Source organism: Mercenaria mercenaria, chromosome 1, assembly GCF_021730395.1.
Source record: "Mercenaria mercenaria strain notata chromosome 1, MADL_Memer_1, whole genome shotgun sequence".
NCBI classification, from domain to species: domain Eukaryota; kingdom Metazoa; phylum Mollusca; class Bivalvia; order Venerida; family Veneridae; genus Mercenaria; species Mercenaria mercenaria.
The window spans coordinates 14,747,224-14,769,671 of NC_069361.1; the positions used below are offsets into that span (position 1 = coordinate 14,747,224).

Here is a 22,448-nt window from a genome sequence, read left to right on the forward strand (position 1 = left end):
ACTAAAATGTAATGGATTTTTATCAAACTCGATGTGTAACAATATCGTAAGGTCTCCTGCTATTTTGTTACAAATGGGGATAGGGACCAATTTAGCTAAAAATATAAACACGTTTAATGACCTCTTCTCATGAACCGCTTCATGAATCTTCATCAAACTACTGCTGTAATTATTCGTCTAAGGATAAACGAAACAAAAGTGCAACCCTACGAAACCTTTGCGAAAAATTAAAAGAGAACCATTTAAATTGTTAAAGTGCTGTGTTTAGTTTTGCAATTTGAAAAATGTTAGATGAAAGATGAATGTTAGATGAAAAATTCATTAACTTCTTTCCTTATTACAATTCGCCGACCACCATTTTTAAAGATATTTCTTGTTCAACAGTAGTGATACACTTTCCATGAGTCTCTGTAAGGTTATTCGCATGGGTACTCTTTCAATTGTCCGTCTGTCCGTTAGTCTCTTTAAGTTCATTCGCATTCGTCTGTGCGTGAGTCTATATCAATTCGTTCAGTTTCTGTTGAAAGAAATTTAGCTTATGTAAAGTGAAGGTATTATCAAAGTGGTCCAGGATGATCATTACGTATATTACTATAAATGTCCATTTGTTGTTCTCCAGTTTGTCATATTTCCGCTTCTTGAATTTGTAGCGTATAATTATATGAGGATATTTCGGTTCCACAGTAGACCGACCAGCTGCTAATTCAGGTTAATTCCTCTGAATGACTCATTTTGTCAGATGACCATGTGGAAGCTCACGCCATAGACAGTTCAAGGTGATATGTTTCAGGATTATCAAGTATTTGCATACCTGCCGAATACAAATAAAGTAGTTTATACGTATCAGTCAGCTTTTTCAATAAAAAGTTGCATAGTGAATGTAAACTTACATTTATTGCATGCAAATTTATTATTCATTAACTATGTTATTAACAATTGGAAAGACGGAAATATTTTGACTACAGTTGAATCACCTATGATGGTAATAATTCATATTTTTGGTAAAATTAATTGAAATGTAGAAAAATGATTTTGTTTGTAGGGGATAGTTTTTAAATAATTGATGACTCGTTGATGATTAATAAACTAATTTGCATAAAGGTGTCATATATTGGATTTATGCCTATCCGGGCTTCACGTAAGGGTCATGTGAAGCGGTTTATATTATTCTAATAGTGTTTATAAATGTACATTCGTCAGATCGTTCCACTACGTTCTACATATATAGGTCGGTATTTAAATACCCGGAATACGTAGTTTATGTCAATACTGGCTTTAGTTGTAACGCGCTGTAGTAAAACATTTATAAACACGTTCGAAAAGGTGAAATAACTAGATTAGAATATGGTAAGATCAATTTTTAAATGTTATTGATACGTGATGGGAAAGATAAACATCATAGGTGAAATCGTATAATAATAATAATAATAATGATAATAATAAATACATAGTTTTAGTTGTGAAATGTTAACCCTTACCATGCTAAAGTACTATAATGAACTTGTCTTTATCTTTCAATTTGGACAGTACCATTAACTGTTAAAAAGGGTGCTTACCAAAAAGATACTAACTGAATGGCAAACAGTGCAGATCATGATCAGCCTGCATCCGTGCAGGCTGATCATGATCTACACTGGTCGAAAAGGCAGAACCAATTGTGTCCAGCATGGTAAAGGGTAAGTAAAATGCTCTATCATAAACAAATATTGAAACAGTATAGCAGATTAACAAACAAAGTCCAAACAAACTAAATGGGACAGTTCCCTAGAACTAGATAGTGCATAAAATTAATGTACATGTATTGTCTCATAAAAAAAAAACAATTATAAGATACTTTTTTGTCTCAAAACGCCGATCACTGCGCTTTCTCAGTGTTATTTAATGTTTACTGCTACAGGTACTCAAAAAGTAACTTTACTATAGAGTTACAAGTCTTCTTGGCCATTTCATAAACAGGTACATTTTTGTATACTCAAGTAGACTGAAAGTATGAATATATGTACAACATTAAAAATATTAAAACAACGTGTACGTTGAAACCATGCACAAATATTGCGTTGCATAGCAGCACTTAAAGTTTAGAAGACACGTATCTTCAGTAATTATTGTCGTATTGATTATGAATATTATTTAATAGTACTTCTCTTTTGAAATATCATAATTAGAAAAAACATAAATGACTTAGAACTCTATCCCTCTAACATTTGAAACCTCTTCCAGTGATAAAAAAAGATGGTCAAGCAGTAGCGATCACAAAAAAAGATAAATTTATTACAATATGCAAGTTTCCCGAGTCACACTGGAAATGGTACAAGCTCTGTTAAAGTAGAATAGGCTTCTCGGAGTTCATTTATTCTGGTACGTTCCATGTGATATATAATTTCCCGCGTAATCTAAACAGTTAATGATTCATCGATATCTATTGCCACCGTGGCCAGAAACGCGTCTTCAATGTTTACATTATGTTTGAGTGTTTAACCATGTGACCACCGGCAGATATGACTATTTCTTCACATACATTACTTGTACTTCATTAATCAAGCAGAAATTTCTATGTAGTATGCTGTTTATATATTATGTGCATTGCAAATCTTAAACCTGGTTTTTCTACAGAACTGATGCAATAAATAAGGATAACGTGGCCAATATATGCAAATCAGCCGGTGCGCGCGATTTAAATATTCATAAGCCGGTATTATTGTCATGTGATCTGTGCTATATTTAGAATAATCCAGGTCGCATATAAATAAACCAAAATTTCACAACGCTTAGTAAACGTTTTGACTCGGTTGTGAATGTGTGCTTGTAGTTTTATCGAGATCTCTAGTTAATTTGTGGATTGTTAAACATTATTTTGAGTAGCTGACAAAGAAAGGTATAACGATTTATTTTCATATTTACCTTCGAAATTATATTTGTTATTTTATACATGCACTCTACTATTTATATGTATACGAAAGACTAAGAAATTATATCTTATTTTAACACAAAATTGATCGGTTTAATTGTCGCCTTTTCCCAGTATCGCATTTTTTGTTTTCGTTATTACGAAATTCAAGGATCACACCACTGATTTTATATTTGATAAAGTTTCAGCACAAAAGAACGGATGTACTATATCTTTGCTGCTTAACCCCTCCTATGTTAAAATGTAGGATAAACATTTATAGTAATATTTTTTAAGCACAGACAAAACAAATTAACGCTTTAAAGCTTTTTTGTTTCGTTTTTTTTTTTTCGCAGAAAAAATGAAAACAAATTCTAGCAGACTTGCATATTTTGCGGTTGTGGAATGTGGTTGCGGTCGGTCGAGCATAGTAAATTGGAAATCCCCTCAGATTGGAACGATAGCGCATGCGCGAATGACATCATATAGGCGGAGTTTGTTAAATATGCTTGGCAGTTTTAGGTTGGGAGCGGTCCTGTTACACGGGTGAAAGCGGCGGCATTATCTGGCGTAAAATTCATTTAGGTTGATAAAACATCCGATATAAGTTTTATTTACAAGTACATGTACCTTAAATAATTATTTTAATACTTAATAACATGATATCAAGGTTGTTATTTAAATCAATTATTGTTTACAAATATTTACTTTACAAATAATAGAGACGACCTATATCTGAAATCAATATTACCACCTTTATACAACAGAAGATAAAGTACTTGTATTTATGATTTAGGTCGTATTATAAGAATAGTTTCATAGCAACAAGATAAATATTTCCATCATTTAATTAATTTTGCCGCTGACAGAAACACTAAGATTTTAGTAAATATGACACAGATTAATATGACGTATAGTGTATAAACTATAAAGCTATCCAGACCAGATCAAAGAGCTATAAGAATAAATGTATTTTATACTTCTTTGACCAGATGAATCAAGTTCTGTACATAACAGTAATGCAATACGTGACAACATTTAGGTTGAAAATTAATAATTTTATCTTAATTATACTTGCAGATATCACTATGGTAATGCACGGACAGACAGACCTCCTTGAGATTTTGCTGGGGAACAAGGCCAATGGTGTTATTACCCCTGACGGGGATCTTAGTTTCTTCGCACCTCATTTAGAGAGAGATCAGCAATTAGACACTGATATACTTGACATCATAGACCCAAACGACGAGGCAACCCTTATCCCAGACATGGACATACTTGGTGGTAAGCAATTTTACAAAGAAATGTTTTGTCAAACTTTACCTTTTTTTGAATAACACTTTTATGTTTAACATACAGAATCGTTAAATACATGTATTTTCAATGCACTGTATCTTACAACAACATTATTAGTCTGTACTAAATCGTGTGCATTACTTTACACAGACGATGGCTGTCAAGTTGTAGAGGTTGTTGCCGAGACTGTTGAAATACCACAGGAAACTCCAAGTACCAGTAGTACAATCTTAACTACCTTAGATGTGCCAGACAAGTCAAGTAATCAGTTTATATTCCAATTTCCGGAACCTGGTACAGACCAATTTTCCACAATAGACCTTGGTTTCCTTACGGAAGTGAGCGACATTAACGACGTGACATTCACAGAAGACACTTCTGACACGGAGTCCTATTCTGCAACTCGGGTTTCCTCCACACCTTTTAGTCCTACATCATCTTCAATCTCTACCATGCCCCCAACACCCGACACTGCCTCATCACTGGACTCTAACTCCAGCAATGTACCTTCATTTGTCAAAGAGGAGCTGAAGTTTGCAATCAGAAGTAAACGACAAAGGGAAGGGAAAGAAGATCTGAAAGTTGAATTTGTTCCACCAGCTCCAGAACAGGTACTCAGAATTTTTGTATGTCTGCTTTAAGAATGACATATCCACTGTAGACAAGGACCATTCAAAACACCATTTAAGAACCTTACCTAGTATTATTAATTTCCGTGTAGACGTGTTTTATAACAAAGTATATTTTTCATTCCGTAATACTTTTTTGTGTAGTTAAACATCACAACATGAATCGAATATTTAGCCCATTTACAATGAAGAATGTTATCTATATTACAGCTGACAGAGGAAGAAGAAATAAGAAGAATAGAAAAACGAGAAAGAAACAAACTAGCTGCTCAGAAATGTAGAGAAAAGAAACGAATACTGGGCGATAAATTAGAAGCTGTAAGTACCTATTAACTGCATGTGCTAAACACCAAGTCTAATTGAATTCAATAGCACTGGATCTGAAAAATAAATATGTATAAACTATGGTCTTTTTTAAACAATGGAATTTACAATACATATAACAAAGATTGTATATTTCTTATCAAGATTCATAGTTTCTGTATCTTCTAATTACAGGAAACAAAGGTTCTAATGAAACGCCAGAATCAGTACAAGACGGAAATTCAGAAACTTTTAGATGAACGTGAAACACTGTTAGAAATGATAAATGTTCACAAAGCCGTGTGTCCCAAATTCCGGGCTAAATCTGCTAACTTTTGATGGATTTCCTGAACTCTGATCATGGAACAGTCTCCCCGACATGACACTAACTGCTGGTGATATCACTTGACTTGTTTCAGTGTCTTTTCAGGATATACTCCGAAATCCTGTGAATGTTAGAGTTTCAGACTTAAAGGTCTAGATCAGTCAATACTGTAGGCTATATTTCTGGTCCTTGAAGTTTGAAGACCCAACTAAGGTCTCACAAATTAAACTGTGTAGTTTTGCTTAGGCAAATTGCACATAATTGTGCTGATGACGCTCTGCTTGATGTAGAGAAACACGAGAGAAAACATGTTTATATAAAAACATGAAAAGTGCTGCAAGTGCACAGAAAAAAAATACATTGAGGTTTGCTGATATTAGAGGTTGTATATTAAACAAATGCATTTTATCACATGTATAAAACAGTATAAACATTTTGCTGGTTGCACAACAGTTGTGCCTATTGCATTGTATAGTGTTTTACAAAATGATAGATTTATCAGGGACATTCATTGAATATCTCTGTATGTAAAATATATTGCATGTTGAAGTATAAATTGTTGAAACAGTTAAAGACTGTGTATGTGTACTGTTTTATAACATGAAAGTAAAAATATTGCCAAAAATTCATTACGAATTAAATGTTTTGAGTTATCTGCTTATGTAGCAAATATGAAGGTTATACAGAATGCGTTCAGTGAAAGAGATATAGACCAATCCTGTCGAGGTCAAACCGTGGGTGTTTTGTTTAAATAGGATTGTTATCTTTATTTAATGTTAAGCTATTTTATGAATGGATCGAATAAAAGCGACATTCTTTATGTATTTTGATATGTATTCGTATTCATATTCATATTCACGTAAGAAGAGATTTTACTTTACTTTCATTTTTTTAAAAGAAATTCATTACAATAATTTTCTCAGAGTTACATTTTTAGGGTCAGTTACAATTGTTCACAAGTGTCAAAGATAACCTAGAAGTTTTGACCACTTGTATAGGTAGATATCACTTACTTTCCGGCATGTAAACGGCTATGTATTTTATAAGCTATGAAAATTATTTTATTTATGAGAAGTCTTTCTGAGTCTCATTTCTAGTCCATTTTCAAGTTACTGAATCTGCTTCAGCTACTGGTGCAGGCTTCACCAGAGAAAATACAGAAGTTAAATAGTTTGTTTTACATTCTTCTGGTATAGTTTTATAAGTTTACTACATCTGATCTTGCTGTACTTTTTTCTGTAATAAAATGTTTTATTTAACCTTGGTATGTTTAATTGAGCGTAAAGATGGCAAATATTTTAGACGAATATAAATGGCAAAATAAACGTGTATGTATTTAAAGGGTTGAAAACGTTGTATACATTTTCTTTTCATGACACAGTCGCCATTTCTCACAATAAACATTATGAATATTCAAGACAGCTCATGGAAGCATAGGTCGTATATGTCTTGATTGAAGTATTCATCGTCATTTATAGATTGTATGATAGTTGCCAGTATCACACAATTTGGGAGAAAAAATGAGCTGAAACTGTGTGAAGTGGGTATGTTGTGAAAGTGGTCATTTGTAGAATTTGTTTGCATAATTTCCCCGTATATACTTTGAAATAATGAACCAACAACTTCTTACATCCTTTGATGCATACGAAGATACATTTTTTTCATCTCACCTGTGAAAAGCGAGCTAAAGCGCTTGTATTTTTGTTGTCCTTCATGTTGAAGTCTTACTACGACATAATTATGTATTTATAGGCAGCACACATAGGCATATTAACAAGACCATTTGTTGCATTACATCACCCGGTATCATTAAACGTACAAATCTGACAGTTTTTCTACTTTTTGATATTGTTTGTTTGTTATTAAGATATGACATTTTGATATTGTATATTGTTTTGTTAGTGGTTGAATCTAATAAAACTTTTAAAAATAACAGTAACTTCTTCATTTTTGCACGGATTATTTGACCAAACAGCTTGCGAAATAAAGGCTTAAATAACAATATAACAGTGTATTTGAAGTGCCCGTCGATTTTCGCTTATATATCAAATGTGCTAAGTCACAGCGAACATTCTCGTATTTGTGTCCATTTTTAGATACGGGGAATTCCCGTTTTAAAGATCAGGTGAGCATGCGCACTCACAATCATGTGGAGATGAATCACATGGTTATCAATGAATATTCACAGGGTTTATTCAAATGAGATCATACGCGGGAACATTCCCGTAAAGCGAATATCTGCGAAAGTTGCAGTTTTATGGTGTCACATGGGTCTATCATAACTTAACTGATGCTATTCGTATTTTCTGATGACCGCAGAGATTAGTATATAAACGTGAAATAAACCTGATATACTCTTTGGACCAAGCAAAATAATTGCAAACGTTTTATCTGGCCTGTTCACAAGGGGAAATGGAAAGTGCAGCACTCCTCACGTCCCCTAGCACCGGCTTAAAGCGAAATTCTATTTCCTAGATATATTGAATGGACTTCATTGTTTTCTCGTTTAGGGCAATTCCATTTAACTGGGGCTCACACGCCGCTCTTCATGGAATTATCTGCGGGTGTCTCTAAATTGTTTTGGTACTTGTAACATGTGTTTATGTTGAAATCTAGTCAACCCGGGGCTAGAGGGCGTGGACGGTAGCATGTAGTCCAAATAATAGGCCGTTTTGGGACCTCGTTTGACTGTCGCTGTCCTGTTCTCCTTATACCCCTGTCACACTTACGGCGCGGATAGCTACGTCTAGCCACGGACAGAAACGTAGTAATCCGTATCGATCCGTACCTGAGCCGTACCTGAGTCGTACCTTAAAGTAGTAATCCTTTGTCACAAGTCCGTACAGCTCAGGTACGGATCGATACGGATTACTATGTTTCTATCCGTGGCCAGACGTAGCTATCCGCGCCGTATGTGTGACTTGGGTATTAGAGGGATGACAGATCATAAAATAAGTCATCCCACATAAGCCTAATAAGTAAGGCTAGGTTGCGTGACTACCGTCCATGAACAGGCTCAGTCAACCCGAGTCTGCAACATTTTCATTTTTGTCGTGTTGAGCAAAAGAACCAGAAAATGTAACACTACCGAATCCATGTACGTGGAGACTTTTTACGGCCACCATAAGACACTTACAGAATCTGATTGCTGTTGTGTTAGTTAATAAAATATATTAGACGATCCTTTTGGTGTATAGCATGCAATCAGCGAAGGTTTGACTCTTCATGAGAGGTAATGGAAAGTACATCACCCTCACGCCACCTACCACCGGGTAAAGCGGAATTATTACACTGGTATTGAATGGATTCTATGATGCAAAGGGGCTAGAAAATATAACAACACTAAATCTAAACATGGGGAGCCTTTCTACGGCCGCCACAGTAAGAAAGCCAGACATATACAGCAGTGAAGAAAATATATAGTTTGACTATTAGTGGCGTCAAAACACACAGCACTTTTATCGGTAACTGGAACTATATCATTCCGAAGATAATGTATTTTTAAAGTTTTCTACATGATAATACAGGGGAACCTGTCCGCCAAGCCACGTCCGGATTAAGCAACCTTTAAATGTTTGGTGAAGTATCACTGTTACAATAATATCATTTCTAATAAAATATTATCCGTTTTGTTTACTGCCTCTCCTAGAACTATCGGAGCAATTATGGTTTAATCAAATTAGTCGGACGACAGGTACCGTAGATAAGGATAGCGATTATACTTGCTTGTAAATCGTTCTCGCTATTGGAATCAATTCTGGATGAATTGCCAGTGCTGCTTATGGTGACAACCTGCCGTATGAACACATCTGTGGATGTCTCTAAGTTCTTATTTTTGTACTTGTAGCATGTGTAAATGTTGAGTTCTGCTCAACTCGTGGCTAGAAAGCGTGAATGGTAACATGCATTTCTACTACCGTCCATGAACAGGCAATCAAAACGAGCCTGCAACATTTTCGTTTTTGTCGTAGGTCTAGATACTGGACGGATTTCATTTTGCAATGGAAGGGAGGTAACTAGAACAAACACACAGCTTTCTGTATTTTCATTAATGTCCCTGTATAATGTACCAGCCAGATTCACCAGAGATGGTGTTTCCGGTAAGTTTCATTATAAACATGTCAATAGTAGACCGTGAAGTTCCAGATGAGCTAGAATCTGAAAGAGTAAAACCTTTGAACAAGAAAAACTGTAGATCTTACGTTGGCAATTATAGACCTGTAAGCATTTTATGTATTGTGTCTAAAGTTTTAGATAGAGCATCAACTTGAAACATTTTTAACTAAAAATATGCTTTTATACGATTTTTAGTTTGGTTTCCGACACAACTGTTCTACGGACTCATGCCATCTCAGTGTTGTTATATTTTCTGGTCCTTCGGGATCATTGATTTAAACTCATTTAGATCTGAAGATGCTAGGGGGCGTGAGCAGTGTTGCATTTTCCATTACTGCTCATGAACAGACTCAATCAAACCGAGTCTGCAATTTTCACTGTTTGCATTGTTCTCGGTGCTTCCGAGGGATCTACTTTTCAGATTATATTTACTTCACAACAGCGGGTGTTAATTGCTGTGTGGCGGCCGTAAAAAGTCGCCCAGACTTCATCTCAGTGTTATATTTGTTATATTTTTTGGTCCTTCGTTATCATTGATTTCAACTCATTTAGATTTGAAGATTGAATACTGCTTAAGCCGGTGCTAGGGGGCGTGAGCAGTGTTGCATTTTCCATTACTGCTTATGAACAGACTCAATCAAACCGAGTCTGCAATTTTCACTGTTTGCATTGTTCTCGGTGCTTCCGAGGGATTTTCTTTTCAGATTTTATTTATACATCTTACAGATCATATCAGGTCACAGACCTCAAAAGGGCTCTATACATGTAGGGATGGTATTTTTGGGCCTACAAAAAGCTTTTGATCATGTAGATCATAAAATTCTCTGTAGTAAATTAAAAGCAATGGGCGTAGAGTCCGTAGAATGGTTCGAGTCTTATCTGTCTAACAGAAAACAAATAATACATGTTAAAATGATACTTTTTCTAGTCAAGAAAATAATATCTGTGGTGTTCCCCAAGGTAGTATTTTGGGACCCCTTATATGTTTTATGCAATGTCAATGAAATGCCTTTTAGCATTAGCAAAGATGATTGTAAACTTTTATTATATGCTGATGCCAGTGCTGTCATCTACTCACATAGAAATATATCAAGTATCAAGTGTAAATTAGGAATTGAAATCATGTAGCAAATGGCTTGTAGATATAAATTGTCTTTACATCTTGGGAAAACAGAATGTATTTTATTTGGTAGCAAAGGAAAACTAAAGAAGGTAGATGAATTTAATGTAAATTGTTATGATAAAATAATTAAGTCTCAAAAATCTGTAAAGTATTTAGGACATGTATTAATGTATTAGACAGCGATCTTTCTGGTGAAACTTGTATAAATGACATTATAAAGAAGTTTATTAGTTTATTCGTTTATTAAAGTCTCGTCATTGTACAACATTACAATATACATTTTATACAATTCCTATCATAAAAGTACAATGTCATTCAATAATTGAATTATAAGAGACTATTTACCATGTAAAATAACAAGTCTTACACCCCATCTTGACACAAATGTACAAAACTAAAAGTTTAGAGACAATCATTATTCAGGAATAATAATAATTTTCTAAGTGTAGCTACGCCTGAAATTTACATAAAACTAAAACCTGTGAATGGTTATTTCTTTTTTAAAAATTTACACATAATTAAGAAATGATTTCATCTACAATAAAAGATTAATAATTGTCTCTAGACAGACGTAAAAACTAAATATTGTATTTATAAACATGTTTAGCAATATGTACATATTAAATCTAAACAGTTTAAAACCAACCTATCTACTAAATATATCAGTGTTCATATCTTTGTCTTAAAATATTTAAGCAGGTTTTGGCTAGTATACGAATATGATTTTGACTAGAAAACAAGTACTGAAATTGGTCAGAGTTAGACAACTTTGAAAAACTTTCATTTGATGAACATATGTTATTAAATAAACTAATTCTTAAGTCATCATATAACTGACATTCCATGATTACGTGAAATTCAGATTCAACCTTGTTAATACAGAATGGACACAATCGTTCATGCAACTGGAGCCTTTCATATCTGCCAGTTTCGATTTTGCTAGAGCAGATCTATGTGTCCTAGACATAATCTTTTTACAATATTCTTCGACCTTAAATTCAGTTTTAAAAAGTTTATATGTTCTCAGTTTACTTCCACCAACATTACTACTTCCAATATCTGAGTTTACTTTATTTTTCCAGTCTTTAACAAATTCTTCTATTGCAGTTTTCTTTACCTTTTCAACAATGCTTTGTTTAGATGCTACCAAGTTTAGCGTACATAATTCATTGCATTTGACTTTTTGATACCATAGTTTGACTCTGTAACACCAATTCTTACATCTATTACTACTTGCATGAAAAGTATAAAAAAATATTCTATGGTTTATCCTAGTAGCTGACATTTTACAAAGTCTGACCCATAAATTAGTAATTGATGACAACTGTCTTATTGTTATTGGTTGCCAACCCATATCCCCAATTAAAGCAGCTGAAGGGGTGTATTTTGATACTCCTAAAAATAAACACATTGCTCTATTTTGAATAGCATCTATACATGGAAATTGGCGTGTACCCCAAATGGCAGTGCCATAGGCAATTACAGACCAAACTAAAGAGTCGAACAGTTTAGAAAACACATTGTAAGGCATTCCACCAACTAACTTGTATTTGGCGGTCAGCAATCCTAGTGCTCTACTGGCAGACTGTGCCACAAACTTGGCCGTTGTATTATAATTTAAGAATTCATCCAAAGTTAAACCCAGATAAACATATTTATCAACAATATTCAATGATGTTTCCCCACACATGAAATTGAAATTAGTTCTTTCAACACTCCTTGTCCTAAAGTGAACAATATTACTTTCTGTAACGTTAATACTTAACCCATTATTTGTTATCCATTCATAAAGATGATCTAACATCATTTGTAAATCTTTTTCATTTTCTGCTACTAAAACAACGTCATCTGCATATAACAAAATACATACCTTATCACCATTTTCTACTTCAATACCTAGGTCTAATGCCTTCAATTTCAATGCCATATCATTGATAAAAAAGTTAAAAAGAATAGGCGACAGACCACAACCTTGTCTTAATCCAGACTTAACATCAAACCAATCTGTATACATCTTATTTATTCTCACACACGATGATACATTATTGTAGAGTGACTTAATGGCTTTATACATTTTACCATTTATTCCCATATGTTTTAATTTTTTCCAAAGAATATCTCGACGTACTGAATCGTAGGCTTTTTTAAAATCGATAAAAGCTGAAAATGTCTGAAGTTTATATTTAAGCCTAGTTTCAACAAGATTAGTTAGAGTTGATAGGTGATCTAATGTACTTCGGTCCTTTCTGAATCCATTTTGTTCATCTACTAAAATATTGTTTGATTCAGCCCATCGAGATAACCTTTGACTTATAACATAACTGTATAATTTGTACATAGTTGATGCAAGAGAAATTCCTCTATATGACATAAGATCTCTTACATTTAATGCAGAGGATTTTGGAATAGGGTTAATGATACATCTTCCCCAGCTTGTTGGTATTAGGCTTGTTCTAAAACAAACATTAAATAGAATATGCAGGTATGAAATAGAGGTGTCATTTTTAAAAACTTGATATGGAAGACAGTCCTCACCACATGCCTTACCCAATTTTGCTTGTTCAACTGCTTTTCTAACCTCAAATATAGTAATTTCTTCATTCAGAGGAAGTGACATAGCTGAGGGGGGTGCATCCTCCTCCTCTTGAGTTTCAATATTGTCGTCAGCATTTTGCACATTGTACAAAATAGAAAAACTAGTTTGCCATTTATTCAGTACAGACAACTTATCATCTAAAATCTGACCATTATGATCAAAAACCTGCATAGGAATACTATTTTTCTTTTTTGAGGAGACCCCTATTTTTCCAATGGTTTTCCAAAATTTTTCTGGCGCCACTTGTACATTTTTTAAAAGTTCATTTTGTGTGTGAAACCAATATAATCGTTTTGATTTTTGTACCTGTTTATTAAATTCTTTTCTGCATTGTAAATAAGCCTGCCTTAACCTTTTTTTCCGATGGATATCTGTACATTTCAGATATTCTTTTTCTATTCTACAAACCTCATTCCATTTCTTAGTCAGATTCTCAGACCACCACTGTTTGCCGATTTTTTTTCTTTTTATTACGGGAAGATTCTAAAGTATGAATCTTTTGTTTTGGTAACTCTTTTTCCATTTCCTTTTTAACAGACAAGCAAATATTTTGATAGGCATTGTCAATATCTGTTTGATCTTGTAACTAGATTCCAATGAAAAAATGATAGAGTGTAGCTCTGCAATAATGTCTTCTTTCATTAAAAAGTCATTCGGGATATTTTTAACATTGTAAGTTGAGTTGCTTGAAAAAGCATTAAACTCATTACAATCTGAAGTTAGTGATATCACTATTACCAAAGGGCAAACAAATAAAGAAAGTAAACTGTAGATTGAAATTTCTTTATAGACAAAGCAAAGTGTTAAATTAAAGTATGAGAAAAACATTATGTAATTCATTAATTCAATGTCAGTTTGATTATGCCTGTTCAGCATGGTACAATGGTATTAATCCTTTTTGGAAAGGAATTTACATAAGCTATCAGCTTGTTTTCCAATCCATGTATTTGACATGTAAACATTTTTTGTACATGCTATGTGTATGTTGCTTAAAAAATAATAAAAATATTGTTTAAACTAATGGTATTAATAAGAAGCTCAGAACTAGGCTGCAAACAACCCAGAATAAAGTTTTCAGATTTATTTTAAATTATTCGCCTAGAACGTCTCTTTTAAGTTAAGATTTTAAGACATTAGGCATTCTTTAGATTGAGCACAGAGTTAAACAGTTAAGTCTGAACCATGTTCACAATATTGTGCATGGAAAATGTCCATCATATCTGTCAGAAAATTTTAATAGGGTTGCTGATCTGCATTCATACAAGACCAGAAAAAGTGCTTTCAATTTCTTTGTACCTATTGTGAATTCTACATCAACAGCAACATTTTACTATAAAAGTATAAATGTATCGAATAACCTTCTAGAAGTCATATAATCCCATAAAAGGTATCATCAATTTAAAATTGAGGTAAAAAAATATTTCCAGGGATTGTATAGTTCAGATCAATAATTACATGTATTTAGTCTTAGAGATTTTCTTATAATGTTTTATAGTTCTATCAATGCAGCCCTAAACTCATTGCTTCAGTTTGTAAATTTTCTTAATGTGCCGCCATTATTGACCTTGTTCTTTGGACTGGATTGATGTATCTGTGATAACTTGATTAAAATACTTTTAACTTAACTTGCTTAAGAGTGCAATGTTTGGCCAGTGTCAGTATTTTATAGTAATGTTTTATATGTAAATATGATTGTAATATTGTTATGCAACAAGAAATCTGCTATCTATAAATCTACTATTTAAATAAACAAGTTTCAGATTGCCTGACAAAGACATTGTATAAATGATTTTGTGCACTTTTGGCATGTATATAAATAAAACCTTTACTGAGTTTGTGTGGATTTGTTGCGAAATCTGTATTGCTAGGCGCTTTGTCGTAATTGGTCTGGTGTATTGTGGTGGTGATTTGTTCGTATAAATTTTCTCTCTTTTTTTGTAATTATTTGTAATACGCGGATCTCACGTATGGAAAACCGTTCAATATCTCCCTTAATGCACACTATCTCTTTAAATAAGTGTGTTTAATTTCATTTAAATATTTATAAAAAGATATAGTCCCTTTTGACTGCTTTTCATGCTGCACATTAATTTTATCTATAATACAAAACAATCATTTTTTATAACACTGCGAGATTTGAATGATTATAAAGCAAGGAAAGCTTGATAATTACTGAATTACACGATTCGCAGCCGCAATTGTTTCATGCCGACTCATTCTATGATGAGGTGTTATAATTTTATATCGGGCCTCCGTGACCGAGTGGTTAAGGTCGCTGACTTCAAATCACTTGCCCCACATCGATGTGGGTTCGAGCCTCAATCGGGGCGTTGAATTCTTCATGTGAGGAAGCCATCCAGCTGGCCTACGGAAGGTTTTACCCAGGTGGTTCTACCCAGGTGCCCGCTCCTGATGAAACAATGCACGGAGGGGCACCTGGGGTCGTCCTCCACCATCAAAGCTGGAAAGTCGCCATATGACCTTAAACTGTGTCGGTGCGACGTTAAACCCAACAAAAAAAATAATAAAAAAAATAATAATTTTATATCATACAAAACGTTTCTTAATTAAGAAGCAGCAGTATGTGTCGACCAAAGAAGCCTTTTGTTATGTTGCATTGGCGTTAAGCCCTCTACAGACGGTAGGTTTTTGTTGTACAACACCAATTAAATTCAAGATGTACAGCCAAATATTATCGTGTGTATGATGCTATTCCTTGATTTCGTAAATCTTGTCTTGACTTACAGATTAGGACATGTTCTATTTCGTAAGTTTTGCCTTACGTACCACCCACGTTGACAAGCAACAAATTGGTAAATAATTAGTTGATAAGAGGCAAGTGAACGAAATTCCAGAAATCATTGCCCAAAAAATAAAAACAATCTGAATATAAAATGGCCTCTAATGCATAATGGAAAAAAGATGACACTGAAAAGTTAAATGATTTGAGCCGCGCCATGCGAAAACCAACATAGTGCGTTTCCGACCAGCATCCGCGCAGTCTGGTCCATGCTGTTCGCTAACGGTTTCTCTAATTGCAGTAGGCTTTGAAAGCAAACATCAATGATCCTGACCAGACTGCGCGGATGCACAGGCTGGTCTGCATCCATGCTGGTCGCAAAGCCACTATGTTGGTTTTCTCATGGCGTGGCTCATTTGTGTCATGCGTAATCAAATTCATGGGACATAAAAAGGTGAATATTATTTTTTATTATTAATAGTTACATTCTTTTCAGTACATGATGCACTATGTTTACTAGGTAAATCTCTGTGATCTATATGGGAATGGAATACTGTCTGTATGTGAAAAATGTACAATTTCAAAATTGTACATCTTTGAGATAATTAGTGTTGTACAACAAAAACCTACCGTCTGTAGAGGGCTTTAGTGCTGCTTATGTATCATATTTCGTTTTTCGTCCCGGCACGAGCAGAAGTAAGAAGCTGAAAGTTTCTTTGTGTCGTCACGAAGCGCGCACCTGTGTGAAAAATGATACTGTCAGCGCGCCACAGCAATAGAATGAAACATTTTATTTCGTGCAAAAATTTTGGTGTTGGTGCTTTGGCGCGTGTGCAGAAACGAAAGCAAATGTTTCGCGTGCACGCGGCTTATATTGCTGCGAAAATACAAAACGATTTATTTCATACTGGCTAGCATGCAAAAACGCAAACATGAATTTTGTTTGAAGGAATGTGCGCCATGGAAAACTTAAATGTTTCGTTCTGTTGCGTACAATGTTTCGTTCACAACAAAACTTATGACGCGCAGTGAAATTTGTTACATAAACCGCGCACATGCCGACGTTACCTTTTAACGAACTGTCATAAATTAACCGCCATATTTCAAAATGATACCTAAGTTGTATAGGTATATAAATAATGTATCCGCCTCGGTTTCCCCCCCCCCCCCCCCAACATATGCTGTTAATTATTGTTTACCGTTTTGAAAACAAATTGCAAATAGTATATGCATTTTTAAATCGGTGCGTTAAAAAGAGGAAGGTTGAGTGCATGGATTTGAAAAAGAATAATGAAAAATAGCATAGCGAAGACTTATCATTGATGATATACTTGGTATGTAGAACGATATATAAAGTAACCTGGTCTCAGTCATTTACAGCTGACGAAATAAAGAAATATGGACAAAAAACTGTAACTCTGATTTCAAGGGCAAAAACGAAAATCCCGTCTAATGAAATTTCAAGATATTTTATCATCACATTGTAATTCATATTTTTGAAAGTAAACCGACAGAAAAGTTTGAAGCAACGACATTGAAGTAAAACATAGATAAAGATTACAACTGGATTCGGGGGTAAGATAATGATATGTTTAATGTGATATTACATTTAAACGGGTTCCAAACTATTTCACTGTCCTATATAATTTTTTTAATAGAATGGTCTTCCATTTTAACCATCTATTACTGAGAACTATTAAAATGTCTTTTAAATTTAGGAATATAATTTTATAACTGTTTATTACCTTTGTCGTATTTTTTGGCTGCGGGGGTTTGATGCGACCTAGAACTAGAATTTTGTATATCTATTCTCCGCTACTGAACATAATATATCAACTCTTATGATGCATCTCACATTGTTGCTTTTTCACCGAACATGGCATTTATTCATTTTACAAAATAAAAATATTCTATATAAAACATGAAAAACCAATTTCTGGTCAGAACTGGATACTGTTGTCTCGTAGTTTAAATAAACACATATAATCCAAGACATTAGTTTATCAAATTAATGCAATTAATAAATTTCAGTCTTTTAAATTTTACTTTTCCTGTACAGATACATTTTTTGCAATGCTCTATAAAAAGTCAATAAAGAGAGTAAATACAGTAGTAATGAGTCATACTGAATAATATGGAAGTGGCAAAATAGTGGAATACACAGTTGTATCGACCGGTAAGAAGATAAGTGAAATGCCACAAATAGATAGTGACCAATATAAAGAACACGCTACCTATAGCAAACAAAACACGATCATTGAACTTTATAAGCCTACTATCGGGTGAACCTAGCAATATCAATAAGTCACCTGTATAAGCAGTATGCGTTTTCGATACTTTTATACTTTTCTCGAAATAAGGTTAATCGGCTTTGAAATATTTTTCGTTCGGCTGACCTAGCTTCTGGATATTTATCTATACTCTTAATATACATTTAGAATAGAAGGCCCTACTTGGTTGCCAAATGGTTAAGGTAGCAGATATCGATCTACTGCTTTTTGTTTGTTCAGAATCTTGCTGGGGGTGGGGTAGAATGATTTCATGGCCACTCATGCCTGAAATATCACCCAAACGGGCATCTAGGATATTTTCTTCAACCAACTGAAGATGGGAAGTCGCTAGATCACCTAAATGTGTGTTACTTTAAACTTAACAATAACTATGAAACAAAAATGGCTGACATTAAGGACATATACTGATTTTTAAATGGCAACTATAAAATAATTTCGGACCATGGAGTTTATTCAATGCTTCTGTAAAACAGAACTGAGCTGAAGCCGGTGCTAGGGGTGTGAGGGATGTTACAAATTTCATTACAACCACCACCACAATAAACATATTCAACCAAATCGAATATGTTTTAATTTTCCATGGTTGGATTCTATGCTTCCAAAGGATCCTCCAAAATATTTTATCAAAAATGGTATGGTTCGACCGGATAAATCAGAATTGTTCAGTGCTGAATTTCTTCTATGAATTAATTACATGTAAAAAGACAAAATGCACCCGCTCAAATATCTACATATTACATTACCAGACGCACACTGTGTACGTACACATCATCCAGGGGAAAAGTAATTATTTACATAAATTGTTGCTTTGAACATTACGTTGTTAAAACAGTGAAACATTTTATGACGAACATAAGTATGTTCTATTTAGTATTGTTATTGTAGCTTTTCTTTGTACTTTGATATGGCCGTAAAAGGAATCGAATTAAAAAGTCAAAACATTAACCGAGCAAAATAATAGAAGAGTTGGTTTGTTCGAGTCTATTCAAAAGGGGTAATGAAAAAGTACGATTTTGATTATAAGGGTCAGAAATAGTAGCAAAACAGAGTCCAAGTAATGCATTGTTCTAATTATAGAAAGTCAAAACAATTCAAAACCACTTATATGTACATTAAATCAGCAAATAGTTGTATATCAGTTATAAATATCAGAAATCGACAGATAAAGCAAACAATAACAAACTCATTGATAGTAACGTTCATACATAAAACGTTACAAAATGTAACCTAATGTCGATGATTGATAACTGACGAAACAAAGAGACTATTTTAACTATACTATATTTCTTCCGTCAAAAGATTTCAAGGACGGAACGAAAATTGTATCGCAATTGTTATGACCTGCATTTCTTAACAGTGCACATTTGTTCTTTTATAAAAGTAGGTATTATATTCCTCGACAAGGTTAACCGTAAGACGAAAGTATAATCTAGAGGTAAATCAAAGTGGCCTACGACAAGTACGGACCATTGAAAGCAACGAGATCGCAAGGAACTAAGGCTTGGCGTTCAGTAGATAGGCTGGTTTTCAATTTTCATACCAAGACCTTCCAGAATGACCTCCACCATATTCAGTAAATAGGACAAACACCTACGGTATTACCTGAGAACGTGATTGATGCAACAATAACGGTTGATTGCAGTAGATACAGCTAATGGATATGACATTGTGTATTATGTAATATGCTTTAACAATGATGATATATGAATAATGATTAAAATAATGAATAAGATATACAAAAGAATCGATAAATGTATACCAAATATAGTTGCAAACGTTTTAAATCAGGCAGAGGAGTGCATATGAACTGAACTTTTTTATCGGCCACCTAGTTAATAAGTTGTTAATTATTATCAGAGCACGAAATCCTCTCATTCTCTCACTGTTTTTATAATGCTGTCTGTTGTATCCACTATGGATTTGTTCATAAGGTCCATCTACATTATTTAATGCGCAACTCCTGAGGGTAGGACATAATATTATGATGCATGCATTTTGAAGTTCTTTTTAGCTCACCTGATCACGAAGTGCTCAAGGTGAGCTTTTGTGATCGCTCTGTGTCCGTCGTCAACAATTTGACTGTTAACACTCTAGAGGTCACAATTTTGGCCCAATCTTAATGAAACTTGGTCAGAATATTACCCTCAATAAAATCTTGGAAAAGTTCGATATTGGGTCATCTGGGGTCAAAAACTAGGTCACCAGGTCAAATCAAAGGAAAAGCTTGTTAACACTCTAGAGGTCACAATTTTGGTCCAATCTTAATGAAACTTGTCCAGAATGTTACTATCAATAAAATCTTGGACAATTTCGATATTGGCTCATCTGGGGTTAAAAACTAGGTCACCAGGTCAAATCTAAGGAAAAGCTTGTTAACACTCTAGAGGCCACATTTATGATTGTGTCTTCATGAAACTTGGTAAGAATGTTAATCTTGATGATCTTTAGATCAAGTTCGAATCTGGGTTATGTGGGGTCAAAAACTAGATCACCAGATCAAATCAAAGGAAAAGCTTGTTAATATTCTAGAGGCCACATTTATGACTGTACCTTCATGAAACTCAGTCAGAATGTTAATCTTGACGATTTTAGGTAAAGTTTGAATCTGGGTCATGTGGGGTCAATAAGTAGGTCACCAAGTCAAATCAAAGGAAAATCTAGTTAACACACTAGAGGCCACATTTATGACCATATCTTAATGAACTTGGTCAGAATGTTAATCTGGATGAAAGTTTTAATCTGGGTCAGGTGGGGTAAAAACTAGGTCATCAGGTCAAATCAAAGAAAAAGCTACTTAACATTCTAGAGGCCACATTCATGGCCATATCTTAATGAAACTTGGTCAGTATATTAATCTTGATGATCTTTAGGCCAAGTTTTAATCTGGGTCAGATGGAGTCAAAAACTAGGTCACCACGTCAAATCAAATATTAAGCTTGTAACACTCCACATTTATAATCATATCTTAATGAAATTTGGTCAGAATGTTAATCTTGATGATCTTTAGTCAATAGGTCATGTGAGCTATACAGGGCCTTTATGGCCCTCTTGTTTTTATGTTATAACTAATATATATTTTTAGAGTGTTTTACAAGCAGGAAACTGTCAGTCATAGAGTAATATAGTTATGTAGGGCTATTTTGTGATTTAATCTCAGAGGTCACACTGAATTATTTACACAAGACAAGAAATCGCCCCCGCTTAAACAGGATCTTATCGCAAATAGCATTGTAGGCATGTGCAACTGTAGTTCCAGTAAAAATTTAATATGTATTGAACATTCGGTCATCCAATGTCGAAACTTAAAATTGTTTCTTTTGTATTATAAATGAGCCACGCCAGGAGGAAACCAACATAGTGGCTTTGCGACCAGCATCCGCGCAGTCTGGTCAGGATCCATGCTGTTCGCTAACAGTTTCTCTAATTACAATAGGCTTTGAAAGCGAAGAGCACGGATCCTGACCAGACTGCGCGGATGCGCAGGCTGTTCTAGATCCATGCTGGTCACAAAGCCACTATGTTGTTTTTCTCATGGCGCGGCTCAAATATGATTTTTGTAGCATGAAATGATATAAGCCTACTTCGCTTTAATTAAAACAGAACAATATGTTTCAGTCAAAATATTACGACTGTATGATCAAAGAGTTCAATATACAAATGAGCCGTGCCATGGGAAAACCAACATAGTGGGTGTGCGACCAGCATGGATCCAGACCAGCCTGCGCATCCGCGCAGTCTGGTCAGGATCCATGCTGTTCGCTAACAGTTTCTCCAGTTCCAATAGGCTTTAAAAGCGAACAGCATGGAGCCTGACCAGACTGCGCGGATGCGCAGGCTGGTCTGGATCCAGGCTGGTCGCACACCCACTATGTTGGTTTTCCCATGGCACGGCTGAAATTACCTTACAAACACTCCACTCAGTCTACATCAACGTCTGTAAATTCATTTATTTCAAGTGTTGTATATATTATGTTTTGTATGTATTGCCAAAGGCAAGGATTTGCCGAAAATTGCAATAAAATTTGAACTTGAACTTGAACATTTATAAACAAAGTCACAATCAATCAATTTGTACTTCCAAATTACGGTTATTTTGTTCTTCAATTATAAAATTATAAAATAAAATTCTAAATCATTACAAT

General features: G+C 34.3%; 1 protein-coding gene across 3 annotated transcripts; it reads left to right on the top strand.

The window, feature by feature from the left end:
- The first annotated feature begins 2,740 nt into the window (after nt 1-2,740).
- On the top strand, nt 2,741-7,373 carry LOC123544913 (protein c-Fos-like). Of its 3 annotated transcripts, none has more exons than XM_053540319.1 (6): nt 2,741-2,875; nt 3,244-3,507; nt 3,968-4,171; nt 4,334-4,794; nt 5,023-5,130; nt 5,311-7,373. In XM_053540319.1, exons 3-6 carry the CDS (start codon nt 3,976-3,978, stop codon nt 5,452-5,454), a joined length of 909 nt encoding a protein of 302 aa, XP_053396294.1. In that variant the 5' UTR covers nt 2,741-2,875; nt 3,244-3,507; nt 3,968-3,975; the 3' UTR covers nt 5,455-7,373. The 3 variants fall into 3 exon arrangements, with proteins under 3 accessions (XP_053396294.1, XP_053396275.1, XP_053396285.1); XM_053540300.1 differs by having other exon boundaries at nt 3,244-3,472; XM_053540310.1 differs by lacking the exon at nt 3,244-3,507 and having other exon boundaries at nt 2,744-2,875.
- Nucleotides 7,374-22,448: the final 15,075 nt, after the last annotated feature.

Bases quoted from the DNA above. Each gene is read 5' to 3' on its own strand.
- LOC123544913 (XM_053540319.1), top strand. From the start codon at position 3,976: ATGGTAATGCACGGACAGACAGACCTCCTTGAGATTTTGCTGGGGAAC. The intron at 4,795-5,022 runs GTACTCAGAATT...TCTATATTACAG, and splicing joins TTCCACCAGCTCCAGAACAG to CTGACAGAGGAAGAAGAAAT. The intron at 5,131-5,310 runs GTAAGTACCTAT...TTCTAATTACAG, and splicing joins TGGGCGATAAATTAGAAGCT to GAAACAAAGGTTCTAATGAA.